Source organism: Desmodus rotundus, chromosome 8, assembly GCF_022682495.2.
Source record: "Desmodus rotundus isolate HL8 chromosome 8, HLdesRot8A.1, whole genome shotgun sequence".
In the NCBI taxonomy this organism is placed as follows: domain Eukaryota; kingdom Metazoa; phylum Chordata; class Mammalia; order Chiroptera; family Phyllostomidae; genus Desmodus; species Desmodus rotundus.
In genome coordinates this window covers 97,976,618-98,004,256 of record NC_071394.1, presented here as the reverse complement: position 1 = coordinate 98,004,256, position 27,639 = coordinate 97,976,618, and the positions used below count along the sequence as shown (strand labels likewise).

Genomic DNA, 27,639 nt, shown 5'->3' with positions numbered 1-27,639 from the left:
CACCTTGGCCCCACATCCCCTCCGGCCCCAAGCAGTGGGTGGGGCTGCCCACCATGGCTCCTTATTGTGAGAAATTACCCCTTTCTCCTCCATGAAGAACTTCTCTTCCTTCCTCCAAATGGGGCTGTAAAACACAGGCTTCGAAGAGGAAAGGAGAACCGTGGGCAATTAGGAGGCAGCGTGGTCCTGAACCTGTCATAAAACCTCAGGGTGCTAAAGGCAGTTGCCATGGCAGCAGGTGCCCAAGGGGCAGCCACAAAAAAGCTGGGACTTTTCTGGTGATTGACATAGGCAGTTCCTCAGAGTGGGCTGATGAGTGAGGCCCTGTCCAGGGTTCTGTCACTGTCCCCAGATGGGTTCAGGACTCACTGTGTGGCCACCCCAATACACCACACCTGAACACGCTGTAGGCACACTCATTTCCTTACCACCGGGGCTCTGCCACCTGTGAGCTTTGTGACCTCAGGCAGGTTGTCTGGCCACTCTGTGCCTCAGATTCGCCTGTCGTGGCTGCTCTGGGGCTACCATGGCTGAGTTGAACAGACAGAAACCGTATTCTGGCTCGGACATCAGGGTCCCAAGAAGAGCTGGTGTCAGGAAAACTCACCCATTCTGTTCCTCAACAGACTCTGTCCACAGGGAAAGAAGCGTTAACCCCGAGTTCTCGCGCTGTCTCAGACCTCAGGCGCCGCGTCCTGGTCAGTGCCCACAACACCCCTTCTTCACACTGGCTCCCGCGCAGAGCGGGCTCGTTCAGGCCTTCCTCCCTCAGCGCCCGTAGTGAGGTGGGGGCAGAGGTGGCCCCAGCCTGGCAGGTGAGAGAGCCGAGCTCTGAGAGGGAAACAGCTTGTCCGTGGTCACGCAGCAGGTACAGAGCAGGGTCGGGATGGACAGCCCACAGGCCACCTGGAGTGGTCGTCTTTTCAAACTGTAAACCTTTTGGCCAAACAGAAACACTCTCCCCTAAGGAGGTGGAGTGACTTTCGTTATGTCTCTTCCTGTCTGCCTTGCAAGGGGGTGGGGAGCCAGAGTCGTCCATTCAGCAGGTACTGAGTCGGCACCCAGCATGTCACTGGAGGTCGGACAGTGAACGGGACCTACCACCTCCCTCTTCCAAGGGCCGGCCTCCCTCCCTGCCGCTCTCCCTCCCTCCTTCCCTTAATTATACTGTAAATAAGCTTAATTTATGTAGAGTAAAGCATTATGCTAAGTGAAATAAGCCAGGCAGTGAGGGACAAATACTATATGATCTCACCTTTAACTGGAACATAATCAACAGAAGAAAAAAGCAAACAAAATATAACCAGAGACATTGAAATTAAGAACAATGTAACAATAGCCAGAGGGGAGTGAGGAGGGGATAGTGGGGAGAGGGGTCTATAGGAGCTACTATAAAGGACACATGGACAAAATCAAGGGGGAGGGTGGAGGCGGGGGAGGGAGGTGGGTTTGGCTGGAGTGGGTTGGAGGGATGGGGAGAAAAGGCAGACAACTGTAATTGAATAACAATAAAAATTTTAAAAATTTACATAGAGTAAGATGCATCAATCTTCAGTGTATATGTCAGTGTATGTTAACAAAGCTGTATCATCACGAAGCCACCACCTGGGTCAAGATATAGAGCATTTCCAGCCCCCCAGAAAGTTCCCCTGTGCCCCTCAGCAGTCGCTTTCCCCGCCCCTGCCCCAGGCTGCTGCCAGACCAGTTTCTGCCATTACAGATCAGTCTTGCCCATCCTGGAGTGTCACATGAGTGTTACCCAGCCGCGCGTACTCCTGTGTGTCTGGCTTCTGTCAGTCAGCGTGTTACACTTCACCCCTGTCGAGTGTGTATCGGCAGTTTGTTCCCTTGATTGCTGTGGGGGGTCCACAGTACAGATCCAGCTGCGTCGTTTCCGCTGTTCGGCTACTGTGGACAATGCCTCTGTGCAGGTCCCTGAACTTGACTTTTTGTGGGCATCTGCATGTATTCCTCTTGAGTATGTACCTAGGAGTGAAACTGGGGAAGGGGCCCACGTCTCAGCCCACGGTGGTTCCGCTCTGGTGGGGGTCCCTGGGGAATGCAGGATGTACCTGGTGCTCAGCGATCATCCAGGACAGAAGCCCAGCGCAGCTTCTGGGACCAAGACAAGTCTGATAGGGTTTCTTCTCCCCAGATGAGCGACATGCTCCTGTATACGTATCCCCAGAAGGATGGGAAGTACCGGCTGAAGAACACGTTGCCAGTGGCCAGCATGAAGGTAAATGGCTAATACTAGGCACCCCGAGGTAGGCAGGGGAGACCTCAGGTGAGGAGGGGACAACGTCCCTGCTTCTAGTTCACAGATCATCTGGGAAGAGGGAGCCCCAAGGAACAGTGTTAGGTTGTGGGACACAGCAGGGTTATGCTATAGATAGACCAGGGATGGTGGGGAAGGGGAGGGTGGTGCGGGAGGGCTTCCTGGAGGAAGGGAGCTGAGTCCCTTAGAGTGAGTAATATGTGGACAGTTGGGGATGGTGTCCTAGGAGGAGAGAAATGTGTAAGTAAAGGCTTGGAGGGAGGAAACAAGCAGGTGTTAGGTAAATGTTTTTAACTGTGGTAAATCATTCATTCATACAGTTTACCATTTTAACCATTTTTAACTGCACAGTTCAGTGGCATTAACTACCTTTACCTTCTTGTGCAGCCATCACCACCACCCACTTCCCCCACCTGAAACCTCCTCCCATCACACCCTAACTCCCCGCCCCCCACGCCAGCCTGGCTACCACCGTCCTGCTCTGGCTCTTTGGTTTTTCTAATACATTAAATGTTTGTCGTACAAGTTTCAGGTTTACAACACTGTAACTTGACACCTGTACACATCACAGAGTGATCGCCCTCAAAAGCCTAGTTGCTCTCCGTCACCGTACAGCTGCCCCCACTCTTTCGTCCCCTGGCCCCTTCCCTCTGGCAACCACCGGCCTCTCCTCCGTATCCGAATTTTCGTTTGTCTTTACGTTCCGCATAAAGTGAAATCACACGTTTTTGTCTTTCTCCTCCTGACTTATTAGCATTATACAGTCAGGGTTCATTTATGTTGGCACAAATGGCAAGATTTCATTCTTGTTATGGCTGAGGAATGGTCCGTTATGCGCACAAGCGCCACATCCGTTTCATCCATCCGTCTGTCAGTGGACGCTTAGGTTATTGCCGCATCTTAGCTTTTGTAAATAATGCTGCAGTGAACATACGAGCGCATTTTTTCAATTAGTGTTTTCACTTTCTTCGAACAAAGAAAATGAAGTGGAATAGCTGGATTGTATGGTAGTTCTGTTGTTAATTTTTTGAGGAATCTTCGTACTGTTTTCCATAGTGGCTGCACCAATTGATAACCCCCCTAACAGTGTATGAGCGTGCCCTCTGCAGCCCCCCCGGGAGGTGGAATCACACGGTATCTGTCCTTCCACGAGTGGCTCACGTCACTTAGCACCATGTCCCCAAGGTTCATCCACATTGTAGCCTGTGTCGGAATCTCCTCCTCTCGTGTCTGAATAGTATTCCGTTGTACATGCGCACCACATTTTAACTGTAATATTTTTATTGTTGACACGAATACGGATGTCCCCATTTCCCATGACTCGCCTCCCTCCACCCAGTGCCCGGCCCCCCTCCCCTCTGGCCAGCGCACACTGTTCTGTGTCAGCGGGTCCTGCATCCACGTGCTTTGTCCGATCCCTTCACCTTCTGTCACCCGTTCCCCCTCCCCCTCCGCTCCCCTCTGACAGCTGTCTGTCTGCTCCATGTGTTACGCCTCTGTTTCTGTTTTGTTCGTCAGTTTATTTTGGTCATTAGAGGTCATATGGATAACACCACACTGTCCCTTCAACCACGGACGGACGCGTGGGTTGCTTCCACCTTTTGACTGTGGTAAATAATGCCGCTCTGAACTGGAGATGTAAATATCCGTTCGAGTGGCAGACATTTTAAAAAAAAGTAAAGGGGATGCCTGCCCAGCTAGACAGTCTCGTGGATACGGGCGGAGAGACAGGAAGGAAGGGCGCCTGGTCAGTGTAGCTGCATCCCAGATACAAGGATGGCTGGGGGCTGACCGAGACTCCTGAGGGCTTAATGGGCAGGAGGTTTTAGGAAGTTCTTTCTGGCAATGGGGCCAGAGCGGGCCACGCTGAGTTGGGGAAATGGAGAGGGAGGTGAGGAGGGGGAGGAGGGCTGTAAGAGGCACGGTGGGGGCCTTGCTTGCTCCTGGAAGTTGGCTTCCATGAGAGGGGAAGAAGGAAGCACCTCTCTTAGTGGGGAGTTTGTTCTCTTTTTGAACTGAGGTTTCCTCTGAGGGGTCTGTTGGCCCGGAGAGGGGGAGAGAGCGGTCACCGAGCAGGTGCTTGCGCAGCAAGCAGGGCGGTACTGCTGGAGGCTGGGCCTGGAGAGGGAGGCTCCTCGACCTTCCTGGGGGTTGGTACGTACACACACACACACACACACACACACACACACACAGCATCCGCATGTCCCTGAGCACCCGAGGAAACTCAGGCTCGGGGCAGTGGCAGGACCGGGGGAAGAACCTAGCCTGCGGTTGCCCATTCGTGCCCGCGCCTGAGGTGCCTCTGTTGGCTTCCAGGTCAGCCGCCCTGTGACGGAGAAAGTGCCCTACGCTCTGAAGATTGAGACTTCTGAGTCCTGCCTGACTCTGTCTGCGAGGTATGGGGACGAGGCGGGAGGGACAGCCCGGGGGGGTAAAGGGACAGAGTTTCAGGTGGGAAAGTGGAATGACAGGTGTTGGGTGTTCCTTCAGTTGTAGTTTGGCATCTTCAGATCAAAGGACTTTTTTCTTTTCAGTGTGTCTTAACTATTTTTGGATCACAGGCCATTTTGAAAGTCTGCTAAAACTATGACTTCTCTCCCCCCCAAAAAAATGTGGGTGAGCCCTTTTTCCTAAAATGTAACAATAGCAATATCTCATGGCTGAGAAATTCTATGGACTACAGGGTCTTCACAGCAACATAAAAAGTTAAGGCAAGTAAAGAATGCATTTTGCCCCTGAGTTTGTGAAGTATCTGCTCTTAGGCTTTTGTGTCTGGAGAGAAAAGATGGGCAAGCGTTCCTCATCTAGCCCCCTGGTTTGGGGTTTGGCCTTTCCCTCGAAACCCTCCGTTTTTCCTCCGGGCCCTCAGGCCGCCCAGGGGTCCCTCCTCGCCGGCCTGAGACAGTGAAAGAGCTCCACCCCTGCTCCCCCAACCATGCTGTCCTGGCCAGGCCAGCTTTGGAAACCAGGGCCGCACTGGGCATGGTGGGGGTGGGACAGGGTTCCCAAGGCTTGGGTGTCTCCTCTCAGCTCGTGCATGACCCAGGTTGGCAGCAGTGCCGTCTGTGTGAGGTGGAGTTTCTGGAGTGACGTGGGATGTGTGCCCACTGACCCACACGCCGTCCCCTGGATGCGTGTGGCCATTAAGCCTTCACTAGCTGCTCCTCAGTGCCAGGTTCTGTGCTGAGGACACCATTTAAGCTCTGATTTGCTCAGGGCTGGAGGGAGCCTGCATTCTGGGTAGGAGCTGCGAGCTGGTTACCATACAGAACACAACACTGTAAGACTTGATAGTGGCGATGACAAGACTAACCCGCACTGGGCGCCTGCTGGACTCAGGCCCCTCCTCTGACCTTCCGCACCGCCCTTGGAGGGGCCCATGCTTGGGGAGTTGAGGCCTAGGAAGGGGTCACACAGCCATGTGAAGCAGAACTGGGGTTCAAAGGCAGGACTGTGTGACCCAGAGCACTTTTTCACTATTTACTGCTTGGGGGTAGAAGAAACCTTGGAAATTTTAAGGAGTAAACCCATATGGGGGAGGCCTCATGGCGGAGGTAATGCCTGGGTGGGGTGCCATGGCCTCCCCTCCCCTCAATCCTGGGTAAAATCAGAGACCGGGGGAGACCCAGGGTATGGTGTCTGTTTGCCCAACTGTGAGGGGAGAGGGGTGACAGGTCAGGCTCGACCCTTCATGTGGGGCTGCTTGTCTTTCTTAGGCAGGGGCACCACACTTTGGCCAGTGGCCTCAAGGAGCCTCTGTCACTGACAGGCCGGTCACCTCCCTGCTAACCCAGATGCTTCCCACTGACGCTTCCGGGGACAGTGGGACCCATTCATCTCCTTCCAGAGACATGGCATCTGTCTGGCCTCCACCCTTTCTCCCTCCCAGGCCAAACAGGTCCCTTCCCTGGCTGAGGCTACATACTTAATGTAGGGTGGGAGCGACACCTAGTGGGCACTGTGAGAATTAGGTAGCTCAGCTCAGGGTGGCTGTCACCACGCAGGTAAACTTCCAGGTACAGCGTGGGGATGTGGGAACTCAGCTTGTTGGATAAGTGAGTGTCTGGACAGTCATGTGGGAAACTGTGGGGGCAGTTGGAGAAACTGGGACCTTGGCTTTTGCCAGTTTCTGTCTGTCCCTCTCCCCCGGCCCCCTGCCCACCAGTCCCTCCTAAAAAGTGGACCCTCAGAGCCTCCCTGACACCCCTAGCTTTGTCATTGGCAAAGCCCATCTGTATCCCACATGTCATTTCATCCCTACAGAAACCCTGGGAGAGAAAGAACTTTGACGGTCCCGTGTTGTAGGTGAAGAGGCAGCCTGGGGGACGGCAGCGGGCCCTGGCCGCCCTGCTAGCCCAGGTGCTGAGGTGCCAGCCTAGGCCTGTCTGGCAGGTGGCTGGCACTTGGTGGTGGGATTTCAGACCCCAAGGGGCTCAGGCGTGTGGGAGGGACAGGGTGCCGCCAGGCACTTGGTCCCCTCGTGCACCCTCACTAACTCCAGCTTGTGCCCACAGCTCCTGTGCAGAGCGAGACGAGTGGCATGGCTGTCTGAGCAGAGCCCTCCCTGAGGACTACAAGGCCCAGGCTCTGGCTGCCTTCCACCACAGTGTGGAGGTGAGGGGGGGCCCTGGGACGCTCCCGACAGCAAGCCACGTGGCCCTGGGTTTCCCTGGGCGGGCAGCACACCCAGAAAGACGTATCTCTGCACCAAGGCACTGGCTCGTGCTCCCACCTCTGCTGTCCCGTTTCCACCAGCTCTGGCAGTTACAGTGCAGCCCGAGCGTGGAGCACGGCGCCTCCACTTGGCTGTTTCTAACCCAAGATCAGTTTCCTGGGGGATGCAGGAGGGGGAGGAGGAGGCTACAGAATTAGAATCCACCCTGCCCCCCACACATACATTCCCTGTACAGGAAAGGGGGCGCCCATCCAGCCTGTCTCCTGACCACACTGCTTGGCCCTATTCCATTGCTCTAGATACGGGAGAGGCTGGGAGTCAGCCTGGGGGAGAGACCTCCCACTCTGGTGCCTGTCACACATGTGATGATGTGCATGAACTGTGGCTGCGACTTCTCCCTCACCTTGAGGCGTCATCACTGCCATGCCTGTGGCAAGGTGAGTCGCTCTGTCGCAGGGGAGTGTGGGCATGGGGGTGGTGTGGGGTGGCTTTTCGGGGGCATCCAGCAGCTATTGCACGCTGGCCCGGGGCACGGCGTGTCCACACCAGCCCTGTGGGGTGGGGACTGTTAATGCCCTTTTACTGATATCCTCAAACCATGGTTCCAAATGCCACGCCCCTTCCACAACACCACCCTGTTCCCAGAAGAAAATTGTAACATATGTGGTTTTCGTCTTTGTAAAAAAAGTATCCTGCCCTGGCCGGGTTGTTCAGTGGTTGGAGTGTCACCCATACTCCAAAGGTTACAGTTCGGTCCCTGGTCAGGGCACGCGTACCCAGGCTGCAGGCTCTGTCCCCAGCTGGGGCACATACAGGACGCAGTCAGTTGATGTTTGTCTCACATTCTCTCTCCCCCTCCCCCTACTTCCTTCCTCTCCAATTCCCTCTTCCTTTCTCTCTAAAAATCAGTGAACATTATCCTCTGGTGAGGATTTTAAAAAAGTATCTGTCATGGGTAAGGGCTCATCAGAAGACACAGATAAGCTCCCGCCAAAAACTCCGTGCAGCTGCCCTGGAAAAGCAGGGGGCCTGGCGCAGCCCCTGGAAGAGGTGGGGGCGGGGGCAGAGGGGAGAGGATGCTGGCCCTCTGCGTGTGCCCGGAGGGTGAGAACCACTCTGACCTGCATCCCCAACTGGGCCTGCAGATCGTGTGCCGGAACTGTTCCCGAAACAAGTACCCTCTGAAGTACCTCAAGGACCGGATGGCCAAGGTCTGCGACGGCTGCTACGGGGAGCTAAAGAAGCGGGGCGGGGATGTCCCAGGCCTGATGAGAGGTAAGCTGGGAGCCACCCTCCCCTGCTTCCAGGTGGCCTATGATTGGTTCCTTAAACCAGTTTCCCTGGAGGCTCAGAACAAAAGCAGCCCTCGGGGAAGAACTAGGGGTTTAAACTCATACCTGGGCACCATTTCCCAAAATGCTGATTCCGAGGAAAATTGATAGGTGCTCCCGGAAGAAGGGTTCCTTGGACAGCCAAGTTCGGGAAGTGCTGGGTCAGTGCCTCTCAGTGATGGGCCCGGTACGTGGGGTGCTCCTGTTTACTTGGCCATAGCAGCCCTCTTTTCTGTCCGAGAGTGTTTTGCAGGCCTGTGTTCTGTGGGCCCTTTTCTGGACAAGGGTGTGAAACGAACAGCAGAGTCGTGGGTCAGGGAAGGGCTGAGCGTTCTCTGATGGAGCCGTCTGAGGAAGCGGAGCTGGCTCCTGAGAGCCTGTCACTCAGACGACAGGCTCTGCCCAAGCAGGGTTGGGCTCTGGGGCTACTGAGGCCATCAGAGAGGACAGCCCAGCCCCGGCCTCCTGGGGACCTGGAGAAGAAGGGATAGCCAGTACTTCCCTCCCAAACCCAGGGCCTCTGTGTCAGTAGAAGGGAGTGTGCCCACTTTTCTGGTCACACTTAAACCCCACGGTGAGGCTGGTTCCCATCTCAGGAAGAACTGACAGCTGATTTACAGGAACTGGCATTCCAAAGAATTGGCGTCCCGTTCACACGGACACTTACCTCCTTTCCCCTTCACTGTCTTGGTTACAGAGCGGCCAGTGAGCATGAGCTTCCCTCTGTCCTCGCCCCGCTTCTCGAGCAGTGCCTTCTCTTCGGTCTTCCACAGCATCAACCCCCCGACCTTCAGGAAGCAGAAGAAAGTCCCTTCGGCCCTGACCGAGGTGAGGCAGGTGGGGCTGCCCTGCATGGGCATCAGGGCAGTTGGAAGGTTCATGGTCCATCTCTGTGAACAGTGTCAGACGCCCCTCTCCCCTAGCCTGACTGGGCTTTGGGGACAGAGAGGACACTAATGGGAGGCATTTTACAAGGACTGACTCACCACCAACAAGGGCAGTGCCTGTCTCCCGGGCGTGACTGTGAAGGTGCCGGCTTGGTGGCAGAGGGCAGGACCCGAAGTGGTTGTAGATGCTGTTAGGGGCCGTCTTCCGCTTCCTTCTCGCCGCCTGTCTCGTCCTGTGTTTTTCCTTTCTCTCTCCTGTCACTTAGCCTAGACCGAGTACCCAAGGGCACTGCATCGATCACAGGGGCTTTTCCCACTCACGCAGCTACAGTCCTGGCTTTGCTCTCCCACGGCTGGCCCTCTGAGCTGTACCACCCTCTCACCCTGGGGGTCCCCAACAGGTTCAGGCGGCAAGCTCCCAGGAAGCCGTGTCACTCTTTGCAGGAAACTTCAGAATTGGCTAAACTCAATTTCATCCTGCAAATAGGACCAGGCTTATACCTCTGAATTCCAGTCGCAACCACGAGCAAATGGGTGCCATGAATACACAAGCTGTTGAAAGAAGTGTGATCGGCTGTTTCCAAGTTTTTTCATTAATATTCATTATTGAGTAAGCAGATGGCAAGGGTTTAGAAAGTGTTAGGGGATGAAAATTTTAATGGGTACAGTTCTATGCAGTAACTTAATTCCTTTTGCATATTAAAAATCTTAGGAATAGCACGTGCATGGTAAAAAAGAAATTTTTTTTAAAGCACAAAAGAATATGTGATGAAAGCGAGTTTGTCCCCTCTGCAAACTCCTTCAGTCCTACCCACCCCAGAGGTAACAACCATAAAGTTTCTCGTGGATTCTTCCAGAAACTTTAATGTGTATACGTAATGAAGATGTACATTTATAGAACCTCTTTTTACCCAAAAGATAACATATTATTCTGAATCTTCACTCAATTTCTCTTAGGTATTAATTCCCATGTGCTCAGACTCACAAATCTCACATCTTACATCGTACGGTTGTCCCATCGTTTATTTAACAGTCCCTTTCCACAAAGCAGGAAGGGCTCCCCTGTCGCGCCCCCTGTGCCCATGGTCCCCAGGAGCCCAGCTCCTAGACCCCGAGTGCTCCGGGGGGCGGAGTCGGAGTCGGAGAGCCGCTGCTCTTGTCCTTCCACCGTCTGGCTGCTCTGATCCTGTGGCCATGTCGACCTGCCTCAGCCAGCCCCTTGGTCATTTTTGCCTAAAGTGACAACCTTTTTATTATCCAGCAAAGGCTGCGCTCAGTGGATCTACAGCTGCCCCGGGAGAAATGTGCCCCAGGCTCCCCCCCCCCCCCGCCCCCCCGACCGCTCTCGCCCCTTCCCCTAAAAGCTCCACCTCACCAGTAAGGCCAGCTCCCCATGAGAAGGTCTGTAGAAATGCTGTCCCCCGAGCATCTGTCAGAAAGGGAGGTTGCAGAGTCGGTTTCCCCTGCCGTGTTCTGTGCACGCTGCCTTTCTCGCTGTGAGATGTTTCAGCATGGCGGGTGGGAGAGAGAGCCCGTGTCTGGGCCAGAAGTCCTGCACTCGTGGTGGGCAGCTTCCTTTCCTATGCTGCTCAAAACAGCCCGAGCTAGTCATGGCTTCCTTTCCCTACGCTGAAGTTTCGTTGACCTCTGAAGTGTTTGCTGAGAGGTTTGAGTTCTTGCTTCTCTTCAACTAAATAGCGACTTGACCCTTGGTAGACCCCGCCATTCCTGTGGGCCTCAGTTTCCCTATCTGTAAAATGAGAAAGTCAGATGAAATTATTCCTAAACCTGGCCACCTTGTTCTAACAGTAAGATTTATATTTATGAAGCACCTACGTTGGTCAGTCACTGTACCTACCTGTCAGGTAGGTCACCTGTCTTATGTCATTTAATTCCAATTTAACCAGTAAGGAGCCTGAGACTTAGCGGAAGTACGTAGATTGCATGACGTTACCTGTCTTGACTGGAACCCTAGAGCGGTATTACTGCCAGCCTGTGCTCCTAACCCCTCATAGAGCCTGTCCAACAGACGGCTACTAATAAGAAGGGGAGGAATTACATCCCATTTGGCAGGTGATGAAAAAACCTTTAGGTAAACAGTACAAAGAGGATTCCTCCTTAAATGCAAGAAATCTGTAAGCTGAAAAGTGTAAGAATCAATTTTAGGAGGAAGAAAGAACCTTTCCCTTAGGTATCAGCAGTTTCATAATTTGGGGGTCTGGGGCTTTGGGAGGACCAGGAATCTGAGGCACCACTAGGGGGCAGCACTCCTAAAGGCAGTTTTGGATTCCTGGGCAGTAAACCCTGTGGCTCAAACCAAGGTACTATTTTGCTGCCTTTGAGATGCTGGATGGATCCTGAGACCTCATCCAAGTCTCAGATTTCAAAGAGGTATAAACACTCTGCCAACTGTTTTGCATGTCATTTTGGCTCTGTCTGAACTGTCACCTGGTACCCTGACCACTCTGCTTCCCTTCTGCCAGGTGGCCGCCTCCGGAGAGGGCTCCGCCATCAGCGGCTATCTCAGCCGGTGTAAGAAAGGCAAGAGGCACTGGAAGAAGCTCTGGTTCGTCATCAAAGGCAAAGTACTCTACACCTACATGGCCAGTGAGGTAGTAGTGGTTCGTGCTCTCCCCCCTCTCTCCTGGGAAGGCTCGAAGGTTAAGCCGAGCCTCAGAACGTCCATGTGGGGTACGCACCATGCCTTGTCACGTCAAGGCAGCGTGAAGCCTGGATGCTGGTCCCAGTTCCCATGTCAGTCAAGGCTACTGAGCAATGCCATGTGCTGAGCATTGCTGCGGACGTACAGCCGCGTGTCCACTGCACATGTGTGTGGAGATAGGGCGGTATGGCATGCAGACCTGCGCGCTGAAGCATTTGAAGGTCACAGGCCCAGCATGCAGTTCGAACCCAGCACTCCGTGAGAGAAAGCCGCTGTCTGCTATCCGCGTCAGTTGTTTGGGACAAAACTCAACAGGTTGAAGGGGCCACCACACGTTTTTCTGTGCATTTCTTTTATTAGGGAATTATGTTGTCTTGTATTAACTCTTCTATTAAGTAAAACTTGTTTGTATTTTTATAGAACATCTTACATCTTCTAAAATATAGGCGAGAAGGCCTCGGACATCAAGCTTCCTACTGGAGTAGACAGGTGTGGGCTGTGGCTCCACAGCACGGGGCTGTGTGGTCCCCGCCCGGGCTGGACCTGTAGGGTCATGTGAAAGATTGCCACGTCCAGGCCCCGCCGTGTGGTGGCTTCCACAGGCTAAATACCTGTGCTTTGAAAACGGAACTTAAATGCATCCCGCCCAGCTGCCGAGGGTGGGCGCTGCACCCCACAAGGATGTGCACAGAGGGTGTGCATCTGAGATCAGGGGACCACAGATGTTGGCGAGTGAGCCAAAGCAACGTCCTTCTTCGGGACATAAAGCTTCCCTCACAATAGACCCACAGCTGTGGTGGCTGCAGTCAGCCTTGTCCTCAGGAGTTCCCGAGGTCAGCAGGGACACAGACATACAGAGGGGACTCACTAAGGGCCTGAGTGACTCCGGAGCTCTGTGAGTCGAGTCCTCCTCAAGGTGCTCCTTCGCACACGTGTCCACAGACGGGGCATTCTGTGCTGGCGAGAATTTTGATCTTTCCAGAACAAACTGAAATGTGATGTGCTATCCTTCTGCAGCCCAGGGCAGCATCTTCCTAAGCAGGCATTCCACAGTTCACTGCAGGGGTTCTCTAAAAACGGGGTTCTGAGGGAGCCCTGGGTAGGCAGTGAGTGGGACTTCCTCACAGCCATGCTTCTCAGAGTCTCTCATGCGAACCATGTTGTGGATCTTTAACATGTGGAGATTTCCCCAGCCGGCCTGACCACAGGCCATTCCTTACAGAGCATCACATAGAACTGTTGTTGCACGGAACACACATTAGGAAGAAATTCTGGCTTAGATGAACAAAGGCTAGTGATAATTAAATAACCGCCAAAGAGAGCTGAGTCCTATCTGGGAATGGAAAACCCAAAGTCTTTAGGATGTCTTGGAAGTGACAACGTGAGTTGATTTCAAAGGATGAATTTAAGTATGCTTCCAAGTTAGTTTCTTCTAGAGACAGGGACTTGTACATTTTCTCGGTAAGCATATTCTAGTGATAGGACCAGCTTTAAATTCCATCGAAGCAAAAAGGATTGATAACGTGGACAGCCAGTGGTCACTGTCTGTACTACTGTGAACACGCCATGTCCCTGAGCTGACCAAAGCCCATGCAGCTTGCTATTCGATAGTCCTGGGAGAAAGTGACTGCCAGAAACATACAGGAATCTTTTTTCTTTTTTCTAACATTTTATTATTTAGTTAACATATTTATTATAAAAATTTCAAAGATATGTTGAAAGAATTTTCAGTGAACTGTCATATATTCATGACCTAGATCATACAATTAACATTTTACTATACTTCCTTGATCAAATATCTATTTATTCCTCCCTCTTCCGTCTTTCTTTTTGATACTTTTCGAAGTGCACTTCCCCTAAGAGTTCAGTATTTATGCATCTTTTTTCCCCTGAGGTACAGTTTACATAAAATGCAGTGCACAAACAGGATCCTGTCTGACGGGCTGTGATCACGCATATACCTATGAATTCCCACCTCACTCCTGTCCCAGAGACAACACGCTGTTCTGATTTTTTTCCACCACACACTAGTTTTGCCTCTTTTAGAATTTCCTATGAATGGGATCACACGTGACTTCAACTCAGCATGCTGTTTTCGTAATTCAGTCACGTCCCATGTAGCAGTAGGTCATTCCTTTTTATGGCTAAGTAGTATTCCATTTTGTGAACATACCAGTTTATTTATTCATTCACCAGTTGAAGGACATTTGGGTTGTTTCCTGTTTTGGGTAATTATTAATAAAGGCACTTCAAACTTTTGCATACAGTTTTTTTGTGTGAAAATAGGTTTTTATTTCACCTTGGGCAAATACCTAGACTTGGAATTCCTGGATCATAGAAGCGTATGTGTTTGATATATAAGAAATAACCAGACCTTTTTGCAAAATGGTGTACCAGTTCACAATCCCCCCAACAATGTATGTAAACATGGGAGTTCTGGTTGCTCCACGTTTGTCCACACTTGGTATTGTCAGTCTGTCACTTTAGCCATTCTGTGAAGGTGTAGTAGTTTCTCAATGTTTTGCTTTGTTTTGAATAAGAGAAAATTTATTTAGAAAGTTACGGAGGTAGTAGAAGGGCCCCTGGAGCTTAGGAGAAAGAGGGAGAGAGATACATGCCTTGAGGGATGAAAGAGGGAGAAGACGCATGGGAGTGGCTCTGGAAAAGAGAGCGCATGCCCTGGAGAAAAAGGGGGTGGGAGGAAGGCGCAGGTGTGCTCCATAGAGGAGATAGTCAGTGTGGTTTTATTTTGTTTGGATTCTCCTCATGACTGATGATATTTTTTATGTGCTTTTTTGCCATTCATTTATTTCCCTTTGAGAAGTGTTTGTTAGCTCTCTTGACTGTTTTCTAAAGTAGATTGTCTTCCTCTTACTGAGTTATAGGAGTTCTTTATATATCTTGGATACCGGTCTTTTGTCAGATAAACGTCTGTGGCTTGCCTGTTCATTTTCTTAACGAATGAATGAACCTTTGGTGAACAAAAGTACATAACTTCAGTAAAATCTAATTTATCCATGTTTTCCTTTATGGCTGTTAATTTCTGTGTCATAAGAAACCTTTGTCTGCTGAAAGTCAGTTATTCCCCTGTATTTTCTTCTGACAACTCTCCTGTTTTAGCTTTGGGTCTGTTCAAGTCAGTTGTTGTGTATGGTGTGAGATAGGGGTCAAGGTTTATTTTTTTCCATGGGGTTATCCAGTTGTTCCAACACCATTTGTTGAAAAGATTTTTCTTTCCCTATTGGATTATTTGGGTGTCTTTGTTACATATCACATTACTGAGTAAGTGTGGGTTAACTTCTGGTTATTTTATTTCACTGATATATTTTACCAGTCCTTAAGCCAGTACCATACTGTCTTAATTACTATAACTTTATAATGTCTTGAAGTAAGATTGTGTCAATCCTCCAACTTTGTTCTTTTTGAAGATTGTTTTGGGTATTCTAGGTCTTTTGTGTTTCCATATAAACTTGTCAATTTCTACAAAATGCCTGCTGAGATTAAGACAGGGATTAGTAAATCTATAGATCAATTTGGGGAGAATTGGCATCTTAACAATATTGAATCTTCCCATTCATGAACATGGTATTAATCCTTACTTATTTCTCTTTTAACGTTTTATAGTTTTTAGTATAGAGGTCTTACATTTGTGTTCTTGCATTTCCGTTAACTTGACTCCTACGTATTGTATATTTTGGATGCAAATTTGAATAGAATTTATGTTTTAGTTGTTTGTTGCTACTATATAAATATCTTTTAAATGATTGTCCTATGACCTTAGTAAATTCATTATTAGTTTTAGTAGTTGTTTTGTCCTTTGTAAGCACAGATATTTCGCTTTTCTGATCTTTGTCTTTTATTTCTTTTTCCTAATGCGACGGCTGGGACCTGTAGAACAGTGTTGGGCTTCGTTGATAAGAGCGAGCACCCTCTTGCCCTGTTCCCAGTCTGAAGGGATAAACATTCAGTTTGTCACCATTACGTTCGATGTAGGCTATAGGTATTTTATAGATGTGCTCTGTCATATTAGGGAAGTTCCCTTCTATTGCTGGGATGCTGAGTTTTCACCGTGAATGGATGTTGAATTTTGTCAAACGATTGTTCTGATCTAGCAATCTTTGAAAACTGATTTCCTTTTACACACGACATCTCCTTCCCTCCACCATTCTAATGTGCTTAATTATATCTTTGGATGTCATTTTTAAAGGTTGACATTCAAACCTCATCAGGACATGTAAGAGCCCTGGTCCCTCCTCAGATCCCCAGTGTGGGTGGCCACAAAGGCAGTGCTTCTCTCCCGTCAGTATCTCTCTTTCCCTTCCTCTCTCCCTAAAAAACAAATGAAAATGTCCTCCGGGGAGGATAAAAAGAAGTAATTCTAGAAAGGTAGCTGAGTCACTGATTAATTGGTGACTTTTCTTTTAAAGGTTTCATCACTGACTAATTGAATCAGTGGGAAGAATGGGGGATTAGAAGCTGGTCAGGAGTCCAAATTGCGGCTCTGCCCCTCCCTTACTGTGTGATCTTCAGGAGTTACATACCTTCTCTGAGTTTCAGTTTCTTCTTAGAATGACGGTGACCTTTTCTGTCATTGCTATGAAGATTAAACAAGATAATGTGAAGATGCAAATGCCTGGACCCTGATAGGCTGTCACAAAATGACAAACTTCTTTTCTTCCTCACACCTGGCCCTGGCAGGCAGTAGGGATGAAGAGTATGTGTGTGGTTATTTCATTGTGTCCAAGGCATGTCCCAACAGAGGGATCATGTACCTCCAACTGGAGGTTATCAGTGAATGCTAAGCTGTTGACTGTGTATAGTGCTGTGTTTAATAGCAGTTTTTCCTTCTGTTCTCTGTAGGACACGGTGGCCATGGAGAGTATGCCTCTGCTGGGGTTCACCATTGCCCCAGAAAAGGAAGAGGGCAGCAGCGAAGTAGGACCTGTTTTTCACCTTTACCACAAGAAAACCCTATTTTATAGCTTCAAAGCAGAGGATACCAATTCAGCTCAGAGGTACTAACAGTTAGTCCTGTATTTCCTTGCCTCTCTCTCAGTAGGAAACAAGTTGTTACCTGGGGCTTTGGTTTCTCTTCTCCTCCAGCCATCCTATCCCACCAAGTCCCTTTGGGCCACAGTAGAATAGCGCAACTGCCAATTCTTGGTTGTGCAATCTTTAAAGATTATGATTTATTCACACAGGCATGCACTGACTCAGCAAACCTTTGTGCTATGTTCTGGGCCTTTTGCTAAACACTGGGAAAACCAATAAGTATGAATATGATGTGGTCCCTGGTCTTAGGCTAGTAGTAATCTAGTCACAGGTTCTGTGGCCAGGGTCACAGGCACAGGCACGACACCAAGTGTCTCCTCTCTTTTGTTTTACAGGTGGATCGAGGCCATGGAAGATGCAAGTGTGTTATAGCAGTTACCACGCATTTGGACTCAGAATAAACTCTTAGGTTGATATGTGAACCCTTCCAGAAGCCAGTCTGTGGCTCCACTCATCTGAACACACCCTGGATTCAGCGCGAGGGCCTGACCTTCCTGCCGGAACCCGCTCGCTCACACCTTCACAAGTGGAGCCCTTAAGGGATATTTATGGACAGTTCCTTTCTCGTCTCCGTGTTTGCCACCCCGTCCCGCCCCAGCATAAACTGTTTCCTTACCCAGCAGTGAGCTAGAATCCAGTAACGTGAAGACATGGAAACCATAGAAAAGTACATCTTAGAAATGCAGGCTTTCTAGTAGAAACACGCTTTTTCAATTTTTATTCCTGGTTAACGTTGTCACCTTTCATATTGTTGATTTCAGTGCCTCAGGTGAAACAAGAAACAACCAATTAATAACACCTACTACTCTCATCGAAAGCACTTTATTGTTTTACTGAGCTACAACCTCCAATTTTAGGTTTCCAAGTGATTTACTTAAGTAAATATCAGATAAGAGTCCTGTGGACTAATTTGCCACCAGTCTGAGGGTGCACGGAAAACTGGCCTGCACAAACCTGGCTGTGGTGACACGGGGAGGGGAGGGTCCTCCCTGCCACAGACACAGCACTGGGTAGCAAGGCGAGGGCTTCCTCCTGGGCTTGATCCTGCGGCCTGTATACTGACCTGACCACTTCTGAAAGGAGGGACTCCCTCCTTCCCACGGCGTCTCATCACTACACCAGCGCTGGAAGCTCGGCTGCTGGCAGATGTGGCCCTTGCCCCAGAGGTCACTGCAAACCCTCCAAAGAGACAGGGTCTGCTTTAATTTATTGTGTGCCTTCCTGAGTTTTACCCCACATGAGCTGGCAGCATTATGTTTATGAAAACCTGTTCTTGTTTTCAACACAGTAATCCTTTATGTATTACCACAAAACCCTGAGATAAAAAGAGAGACAACAAGATAGGATCAGCAGGTGAAATTGTGGTCTTGGCCAGTGGCTCTGGACACAGTGAGGGAGCACAGAAGTAGGGGCTTGAAGATACTCTAGGTGCCTGGGGCTCAGTCACCTCCTGCTGATGACTGCTGCTCATTATGCTGGAAGTATTTTTACATAAAACAAATTGGAGGGGTAGGGGGCGGGTGGGATTCCTTGTTGTTATCAAAATAAAAAAACAATCATATCATTTTCTGATGTCTTGTCCCTAATCCTCCTGCTGCCCATTCCCTTAAAAAAAGCATTTGCTGGCAAACCTTTTGTAAGAAGCACCATTTCAAGGAGTTATTTGCATTAAATATTTTTAGGGGAAATTTCTTTCTAGTTCTTTTAAAATGTTTGCATTAAATATGTAAGGATTCTAAGTGATTAGACATGTCTTTCATTAACTTTTGAGAGGTCAATTCCAATGGAATCATTTTCATCAGCAGACATATTTAAATGGGACTTTTAGACTCTCTGACTTCTAAAAAGCACAGCAGGACCTCAGCACCAGGCAGTGGAAGCTTTCCCAGCCTGCGGTGTGCCACCCCCATTGTCAGTTTCTAAGTTCCAGGTAGAATTGAGTCTGGAAGTCATTTGAAGGCATCTTTTACCACATAACATCCTATTTCTGACACTCTGTAAAGAGGTAACAGGGCTTGTATTTCACAGTGAATAGTTACCCTAATAAAAATACCTGGATGATAGATCAAATACACTCTGTGTTTTGTAGAAGTGGCAGGGGCCAAACAGCTTGTGTGTGACTGGACAAGGGCATGCCTGTTTTCACCTGTCTTTCCTGTGGTTCTTTGTGCACTCATTTCAGCCAATCTCTCCTGGCCAACTTCACACCTTGTCCCTTGCCTGCCCTTCTCTTCCTCCTGCCAGTTTTACATGTCCTTGTCACCTGGCTTCCCATGGGGCCTTCCCAACTGGCTGAGGGCGCTCCTTCCCTCTAGGCCTGGAGGCTGAGATTTGGCCAGCTCTGACACCTGCCTGAGGCCCCCGTGGTGTCCGCTTCGCCCCTGCCCCCTGGGCACAGAGCAGCCCCTTCACTGTGTGCCTCCAGCAGAGGCTGTTTCTTGGGAGGAAGCAGTATCCTGCCAAGCTGTGGCTCCAAAATTATAACTCAGGCCCTGAGCAAGTCACTCACTTCGGAATCTCTGAGCTTTGGTGTCTTTATCTGTCGCATGGAGGACCATTCCAGCTTCCCAAAGAGTTCTGTGGATCAAGTGCAAACTGAATGTGAAAGTGGACTGAAGACCATAAACCTGCGGGAAGGGCACGGCATGGTTATACAAAGTGAAAATGTAATCATGGGCCCTGCTCTGTGACAATAGGAAATGAAGACAATATGCAAAAAAGACCTGCCTTCTTACCCTTGCAAATGGCAAGAAAGAAACAGGAGAGGGCCTGGAATGGGCAGCATGAACTCCTTCCTTCCTCAGGTCCTTTCTTCCGTTTGCTTTCAGTGACGTCTCCCCGAGCTCTTCACTCGAGGATCAGGAAAACACACCTCTGTAGGGTTGGCCTCCGCCTGCTTCTCAGAATCAGTAAAATTTCATAAAACTCAGTGTTTTGCTGAAAGCTGGCAGCACTTACGTTATGGTGGCTTCACACCTTCCCTGTAGACTGTCTTTCCAGCCCGAATTAGTGTTAGTAGGAAGAATTCTGTTCATCATTACTAATACAAAGCACACTGGAAACACACTAGTGTCCAAGGATATGGATGGAGTTCCTGGGTCCTAATCATAATTCTTTCACATATCAGAAATACGCTCTGAGTTGTTCTGGTCAGGCTGACAGACTGACCGCTCACTCTCCCTTGGATGCAGCCCAGTCCTGTGTGCAGGTGTGGAGTGAGGGGCTGATGCTTAGGTTGACCTTTGGACATGCACTGTGCAAGCCAGTGTCAAGGACCCTGATAGCCCAGCTACAGCCACCAAAAGATGACATGGTTAGAGTCCTTTCTTCATCTAATGTTTTCATTTGATTGACAATGTAAATGTCATCACTGAACACTGAAACCCCAAACGGAGACTGAGGCCATCTGGGCCAGGGAATGGTAGGGCCAGGCTGGAACACGTTTTTTCCTGCTACAGAGCAATGTAGCAACATGCCAGAATATTCTGTGATCAGATAAGCCTCTGTGCTTCCATGCATTAATGGTCAGTTCTCCATTTTCAAGAGCAAGCATAAAAGGAAACCAACCTCATACTGATTTTAACTAGTTGGGCAGGTTCCAGGTTAGAGAGTATCCCCAAGAACAGATCTCTCTGGGTTTCTCTGACCTGTCCACTGTCAGGACTGGTGAGAACCAGAGCTGGTCCCCAGGGGGGTGGATGGTGACTACCACTGATGGTTGGGGCTACAGGCTTGCCCATTCAGAGCCACCACGTAGGAAGAGTTGTTTCCTGTAGCTAGCTTTTTCTTAGAAGCACCCAGCAGGCCTTCCACGTCACTTCAGACACTCACGCCTGCCCTCTCCTGAGACAGTCACTGGGAAGGGGCCCACCATGACCGGCACAGACAAGGTAAGCTGGACAGTGGAGGTAGGCTGGCTGCTAGGAATTCACTCATATCTACCCTTCTGAAAAGAAGACTGTGGTTTGGATTAGCATAGTAAAGGGCTGTGCCTTGCTATTGATTGGGGGAATTATTTCAGTGATAGAATAACTTACAGGGCAATTATTTGGACATCTACTATGTATGTTAATTACTGTAAGTGATGTTGGGGAGGCTGGTTTGATGTTACTGATCTTTTAAGCTCCTTATCAAACACAACTGTTAAATCAGCCACCAAACAGCACCAACTTCTCACAGGCTCCTAGAAGACCTTGGTGTGATTATTAGCAAGAAATAAGAGCATCTCTGCATGAAGTGCTCTGAGCATCTTAACCCTGTTATTTCATTTAATTCTTCTCGGGACCTTCTGAGGTGAGCTCTATTATTCCCATTTTGCAGACAAGGAAACTGGGGATTAGAAACATTAGGCCACTTACCCAGGGTCACACACTCATAATTGGCAGAGCCCACACTTGTAAGTGCTTCATTGTAATGCTTCTCTTGATTATGTGTGAGCTAATACTATGAGTGATTTCCTGACACCTGCATTGTTTATTCTTTCCTAAAATTGACAGAAATCTGACTGCAGAGGACCAAGCAGTAGGACCTTTTCCTCCAAAGTTACAAAAAACATGGTAAGTCTGAGAAAAATTATTTTTTAAAAAGATTTTATTTATTTATAGAGAGGTGAAGGGAGAGAGATAAAGGAGAAAGAAGAGAGAAACATCAATGCGTGGTTGCAACCCAGGCATATGCCCCGACCAGGAATTGAACCGGCAACCCCCTGGTTCGGAGTCCGGCGTTCAATCCACTGAGCCACACCAGCCAGGGCTAAAATTATTAAATGTTATCACGTATATACAATCCATGCACATAACCCAATATTCTTTCAATAAATTATAACAATGAATAAGTTCTATTTTTCTGCAATTATATGCACAAGATCTACTTCAACTGCAGATGGGAATCTGGATATTTAAAACCCAAAGTACACATGCTTTAAATTCTAAATATATGCTTCCAGTGTTAACAATTGACATGTTAGGATGAACACTCAACTAAGGAGGATTTTTAAGGTAAGTGACTTCAGGGGGTCAGCACATTTTTCTCACCTAAAGGAACGTATCAGAATTTTAAGATGGATTTATAAACAATAACCTAAAAATTGATCAATTACTTACTATTCTCAAACCCTTTAAGAATTTGCACTGTATGGTAAAAAGACAAGCCTGAAGGTTATAATGAGAGTTGACAAGTAGTCTCATTTTGGGAAGAAAGCCATTATATCCTTGCCACACCAGTGCCAAGAGGAAGAGAGCACATGTTCACAAAACACCTCTGTACCTGCCCCGCACCAGGAGGGCGGGGATGCATCCCCAAAAGAGGAGTACTATTTTCAGAAATGAAATCCAGCCAATACACAGCCTGGAGCCTGTCAGCTATGTGGAGTCAGAGCAGTGTCTGGGGTGAGACCACAAATTTGCAACATTCTGCAACCAGAGCCTCGACCGCTCTACCAAGGCTACCCGTGACAAACTGATGGCGAAGTGGAGAGAACAGGCTGAGGAAGAGCTGGCCCATGGAGACTGCTATGTAGATTCAGACCCGTCTCTGACCGGAGACAGCCACCCCCCAAGTCTAGTTCAGTTTCTCCCATGACCCATACCTCTCCTCCTGGGGTCTTCTTCCTCTTGGTAGGTCTGGGGTGGGGCCCAGGCAAGAGATTGTACATGGGCAGACTGGTTATCTGGGGTTGGGAGAATCTAGGAATGTTTCATAGAGGAGGTGGTAGCACAGATGCACCTTGAGCAAGAGTAGAAATTTAGCTTAGTCCTGGGCAATGATCTCAGCTTGTTGCCAGACTGAGTCTGTGGTAGAAGGGTGTATCTGCAGTGTTCATTCAGGTCCTTGGCTGAAGAAAAGTGAGACCCAAGAGTGTCTGAAATGACACACGCATGAGAGCTGGCACTAATATCAGACAAGACTACAAGACACCTCTTAGAATTCAACACTATGCCAAACATTCTCAGAAATACATAGCCGAAGTAGTGAATATTTGAGGGGGAAATCAGTCTAAGTGAGGCCCAGGACTACCACAATGGTGGTGCCCAGCCAGTAAAACACCCCCTTCCACAGAACTCATCTGGGCAGAAGCTTAGTGACTGTGTGGCCACGCTTGTGATGTCTTCCTGGTGATCATAGGAGAGATTCTTCAGAAGTTGTTCTCTACATGGTCTCATCTCTTCCTTGCACAGACAATCTGATGGTGTCTTACAGGAAAGGGCACTCTGTGTTGACAGCAGCATGATAACAGGCCTCATTCTCTACCTTAATCATGTTTCAAGGATGCTGTTATGACAGAGCCAGTGTAGAGAAGCAGCACTTTCCCAGTAGCAAAAGGCTTACACAAAAGAAAATCTGTACTAAGAAAGCACCAAAAATAGAAAAAGGAAATCACCATAAACAAGATTTTTAGGCCTATTTTCTGAAGTTCTGGGAGTGGGTTATGAAGTCAATGTAATCGGTGACAACCAACTCCCTAGCCCCACAGAGGACGAAGTATATCCACTGTCCTTAAGGACTATTTCGTGACAGCTTTGTTTCAATTGTATGTATATACATACAATATACTGTCGATTGTAAAATGTATATACACTTACAGATCGTGGTCAAAAATTTTTAAACAAGTAGTTTAAGAGTATCAGGTAAGAAAAAAAATAGAGGTCCTGGCTGGGTAGTTCAGTTGGTTAGAGTATCATCCTGATACAACAAGGTTGTGGGTTCGATCTCCAGTCAGGGCACAATAAGTGGAACAACAAATCGATGGCTATCTCTCCCCTCCCCCTTTCCTCTAAGATCAGTAAAGATTAAAAAAAGAAAAAAGAAAAAAATAAAGAGCATAAAATTGCAGACACATATAAGCCCAAACCAAAGACTTTATTAAGGTCACGTTCAAATGTAATGACATATTTCCAGTTTTACTTTTTGAATGCTTCAAAAATATTACAAGGGGGGAAAAGTATAAAATTCATGGTATAGACACACATTTTGATCAGGGAATAAATGCTGTAGTAATGAGGGAAAACCCTATTATAGGTACATGCAAATCACACAATTCTCCAGGAGCTGAGAGTTGCAAATATTATAGAGCTTTAAATAATAATATGCCCTGGCCAGTGTGGCTCAGTTGGATGGAGCACTGTCCTGTACACCAAAGGCTGGGGATTCGATTCCTGATCAGGGTACATACACCTAGGTTGTGGGTTCAATCCCTAGGTGGGGTGCATATGGGAGGAAGCCAGTTGATGTTTCTCACATGAATGTTTCTCTCCCTCTCCCTTCCTCTCTAAAATCAGTAAACATATTAAAAATAAATAATGTTTTATGCCAGGGTCCCTAAAGCATGTTAGTACTTTATATAAACCATGACTACTACTCTGGTTTATATAAAGATGCCCTACTCAAGAACAAACTGCCCTAAAAGACCTCAAGTTCTCCTCAAAATTGAGATCTCGCTTTCAAAAATGCAATTCACATTCTCTCCAAAGTTGGATTCAGAGGAAGTGTCTAATACCTTCACCAACAGCTGTATCCAAAAGTCTGTCTTGTGGTAAAATGTAAGGTATAAGTCATATACCTCTAAGTCCCTTAGAACTCCTCTTAAATAACAGATACAAGCAGATGAGGATTTAAAAGAATTGACATCTCCAGTAAGCCTGTGGCCCTTCGAATCCAGTGGCCAGTACTTAACAACCCCTAATAATGCCACACTAGAATTCATGAATTTATAATGGAGCTATCCTGCTGTGAGCAGCATACATGAGAAAATAAATTATCTCTTGATCTCTACAGTAATTGGCTACGCCCCAAAGCACAAGATTTGATTATTCCAACATGTAAAATTATGAAAGTTATTGTAGTCATATATTAGATAACTTGCTTAAAGATACAGTTACAATATCAGTGTGACTCTGAAATCTTATTTTATGGGGCAAGATGAAAAATGACTATTAATTTTCACAATAGCAATTTGACTAGTTTAAGTCTCAACCTTTCACCCTACTCAACAAAGATCCTCCATTTTTATAATTACCAGGCTATTACTGTCTCATCCTGTGGGTCCTTTCCTTGCCACACAGGATCAGAAACATATCCCCTCCTGGCAAAAGAAGTAAGGAAAATGGCCTTTTAAATAACATTTTTTTAAAAAAGCTTTTCTTTTCCTAGCTATGTCCCTTGACAATGTTAAGCTTTGTGAAATTTTTTAAGAGAAAAATCTTTTTCCTCCTTATTTAGGAAAGCTATAGGAATAAAACTCTAATAAAGGATATAACACAGTGTTTCTTAACAAATTCTCTTTGGGAGAAAAATCACAACAGGTAAAGTATCTGCTAAATAGCCCATTTCAAAATTTTAAATGAATTTAACATTGTGCATTAAACATTCAGTTTCTTATGTACATAATTGAAGATGTTCAACTCAGGGCTTTAGTCAAGAGTTTTGAACTTTGTGGTTCAGCAGCCTTTGGAATGCTTCGGTTTCCGTCCCTCTTGCAGAATTGCTTCCCCATGCTTCCTTTTCACTCACCCACCCTGGCAGGTGGTACAGCCTCAAGTGACCTCAGAGCAAACACACTGGGGAGCTGGGTCGCTTGTCAAAAAAGCCCCACAATCAGTTAATGGCAAATCTGGAATGTGGTGAGACATCAAGGGTGTTCTCCACTTTGCCACCACCACCCTCTTAAGCTAAAAGGTTTATTAATTTTCAGTTATTCTGGAAACTGACTCCACTGATTGAAACGCTGATATACAGTTGACTGATAAATCCTGACTTTCCTAATACAGAGAAATGATTACCATACCTAAGTCACAACTGAAATATGTATGAAGAAATCAAATTTTGTGTTGAAAGCTGGAGCCTCAAAAAATACATTATGACATTTATTTCCAGGATCATTTAGCTGGAAAGAAAGGTTAATATGACCTGGGTTATATTTCCTGGTGCTTGAAATTATCCCCGTTAAGAGTAAGAGGGAGAAACAAGTGGCTGAATGTTGTATGTGTAAGCCCATAAGTATGCAAAAGACTTTGGGACGCTGCAAAACTCGGGTACAGTAGCAGTGACACCAGGCTTGGCATAGTACTAAACACTAGACTCATGGTAATTTACTTGCAGGAGTTCCCAATCTTAACAGTCAGGTACAAATGGCTCTAATTCTCTGTGGCAGAAGCATGAGAAAGTGCTGCGGGAGAATGGATTAAGAGTGAATGGATTGTGTCCAGGGCAGATTAGGAGAGTTCACGAAGGTGATGAGTTGGGGCTTGACATATGAGGGGGTTCCTTTACAGAGAAAGAGGGCTGAAGAGGCCCCTGGAGGCACAGAGTAGAATCAGTAAGGTGTGTATGAGAATAAGTAGGGCACTATGCAACACATTCGGGAAATGGGGTAGTTCAGAATTGCCAGAGTGCACAAAAGCAGATGACACAAAACGTATTTGAGGCCAGGCCATTCAGGGATATGGCCCTCATCCTATAGTTGTCAGAAGACTACAGGAACCTTCAGATGTGTTAAAATAGGTGACAAGAACAGATCTTAGGTATTTTTTGTTTTGTTTTGAATTCTTACCTGAGGATATGTTTATTGATTTTAGAGAGGGAGAGAGAGAAATACCAATTGGTTGCCTCCTTTTCACATCTCAACTGGGGATCAAATCCACAACCTAGGTATGTGCCCTGACCAGGAACTGAATCAGCAAAATTTTGGTGTATGGGAAGATGCTCCAACCAACTAAGCCACCCGGCCAGGGCCAGATCTAAGTTTGTGAAAGACCACTCTGGTCCTTCCATTTAAAGACAGATTTAACACATGTAACCTAGAGTCTATTCTGTCAAAGACAGCACAACAGATCCTCTCCTGCATGTTCTTACAATGTGAATTCAATACTCTTTCCATTGAGTGTTGGAGTATGTATCCCTTCCTCATGAACCTGCACAGACCTTTATTATATGGCTCAATAAGTAGCAAACAGAGGAAGTGACTCTATGTAAAATGCCACTTTGCTCTCTTGTGATACACACTTTTGGAATGAATCCACCATGCTATAAGAAAGACCAGGCCACTTGTCTGTGTTCATGCTGCCAGTCAGCCTCGCCTGCTAGACAACAGAGCCTTTCAGATGACTCTAGCTCCCGCCACTATCTTACTGCAACTGTGAGAGGCCCCGAGACAGAAGCTCCTGTGTGAGCACCCTAGAACTGCAAGATAATAATAAAAAGTAATTGTTGGCTTTTAAACTTTTGAGTTTTCCATGTGGTTAGTTATGCACTGGTAGATAACCAGGAAAACATGCATTTCTTGGCTACCCACCCCCAAACCCACTAAAAGGACAGTAAATGAATAAAGATATAACCTAAAAGACCAAGAAAATATTGAGGCATAGGGTGTGAAAACTGTTCATTCATTTTTGGAGGATATAACATGCATGGACAGTGGCAGCTGACTTGGCAGAAAAATTAACAACAAAGGACCTGCAGGAGGGAAGCCAGTGAGATACAAGGACCACTCTGTCTCACTGGGAGAGGCTCAGAGACTGGAGGCAAGGGTATCTGGGAAGGCCAGGGTGAGACTAAAGACAGTCAGTACTCAGATCCCCTAACCCCACCCTATACAGACTGTCTGCCCTTGCCCAACCCTGGCAGGAGACAGGAAATTTATTCTCTGGAAAAAAACAAGAACTATTGGAGGAACAGGCCCCAACCTCCAACTCTCTCTCTCTCTCTCTCTCAAAATGTATGCCCAATAAAAAGAGTCAAAATTCTCACTGAGGTCA

The 27,639-nt window shown here is 47.8% G+C and overlaps 1 protein-coding gene and 1 long non-coding RNA gene across 4 annotated transcripts in view; one reads left to right on the top strand and one right to left on the bottom strand.

Annotated features, from left to right (window-relative positions):
* FGD5 (FYVE, RhoGEF and PH domain containing 5) overlaps window positions 1–19,288 on the top strand; it is a 117,163-nt gene extending 97,875 nt beyond the window's left edge. For all 3 annotated transcript variants that reach the window (XM_053929906.2, XM_053929905.2, XM_053929904.2), the window contains 9 exons: window positions 2,156–2,239; window positions 4,598–4,677; window positions 6,796–6,895; window positions 7,256–7,393; window positions 8,102–8,231; window positions 8,985–9,115; window positions 11,658–11,786; window positions 16,697–16,851; window positions 17,224–19,288. In XM_053929906.2, coding sequence (XP_053785881.1) covers window positions 2,156–2,239; window positions 4,598–4,677; window positions 6,796–6,895; window positions 7,256–7,393; window positions 8,102–8,231; window positions 8,985–9,115; window positions 11,658–11,786; window positions 16,697–16,851; window positions 17,224–17,260 — 984 coding nt within the window. In that variant the 3' untranslated portion in view covers window positions 17,261–19,288. The remainder of the gene's footprint in view (window positions 1–2,155; window positions 2,240–4,597; window positions 4,678–6,795; window positions 6,896–7,255; window positions 7,394–8,101; window positions 8,232–8,984; window positions 9,116–11,657; window positions 11,787–16,696; window positions 16,852–17,223) is intronic.
* LOC123479383 (uncharacterized) lies at window positions 17,562–19,728 on the bottom strand. The gene is made up of 3 exons (XR_006654987.2): window positions 19,624–19,728; window positions 19,398–19,515; window positions 17,562–17,652 (listed from the first exon to the last, which is right to left on the bottom strand). It is a non-coding gene; the product is annotated as an uncharacterized lncRNA (long non-coding RNA).
* Between the last annotated feature and the right edge of the window lie 7,911 nt (window positions 19,729–27,639).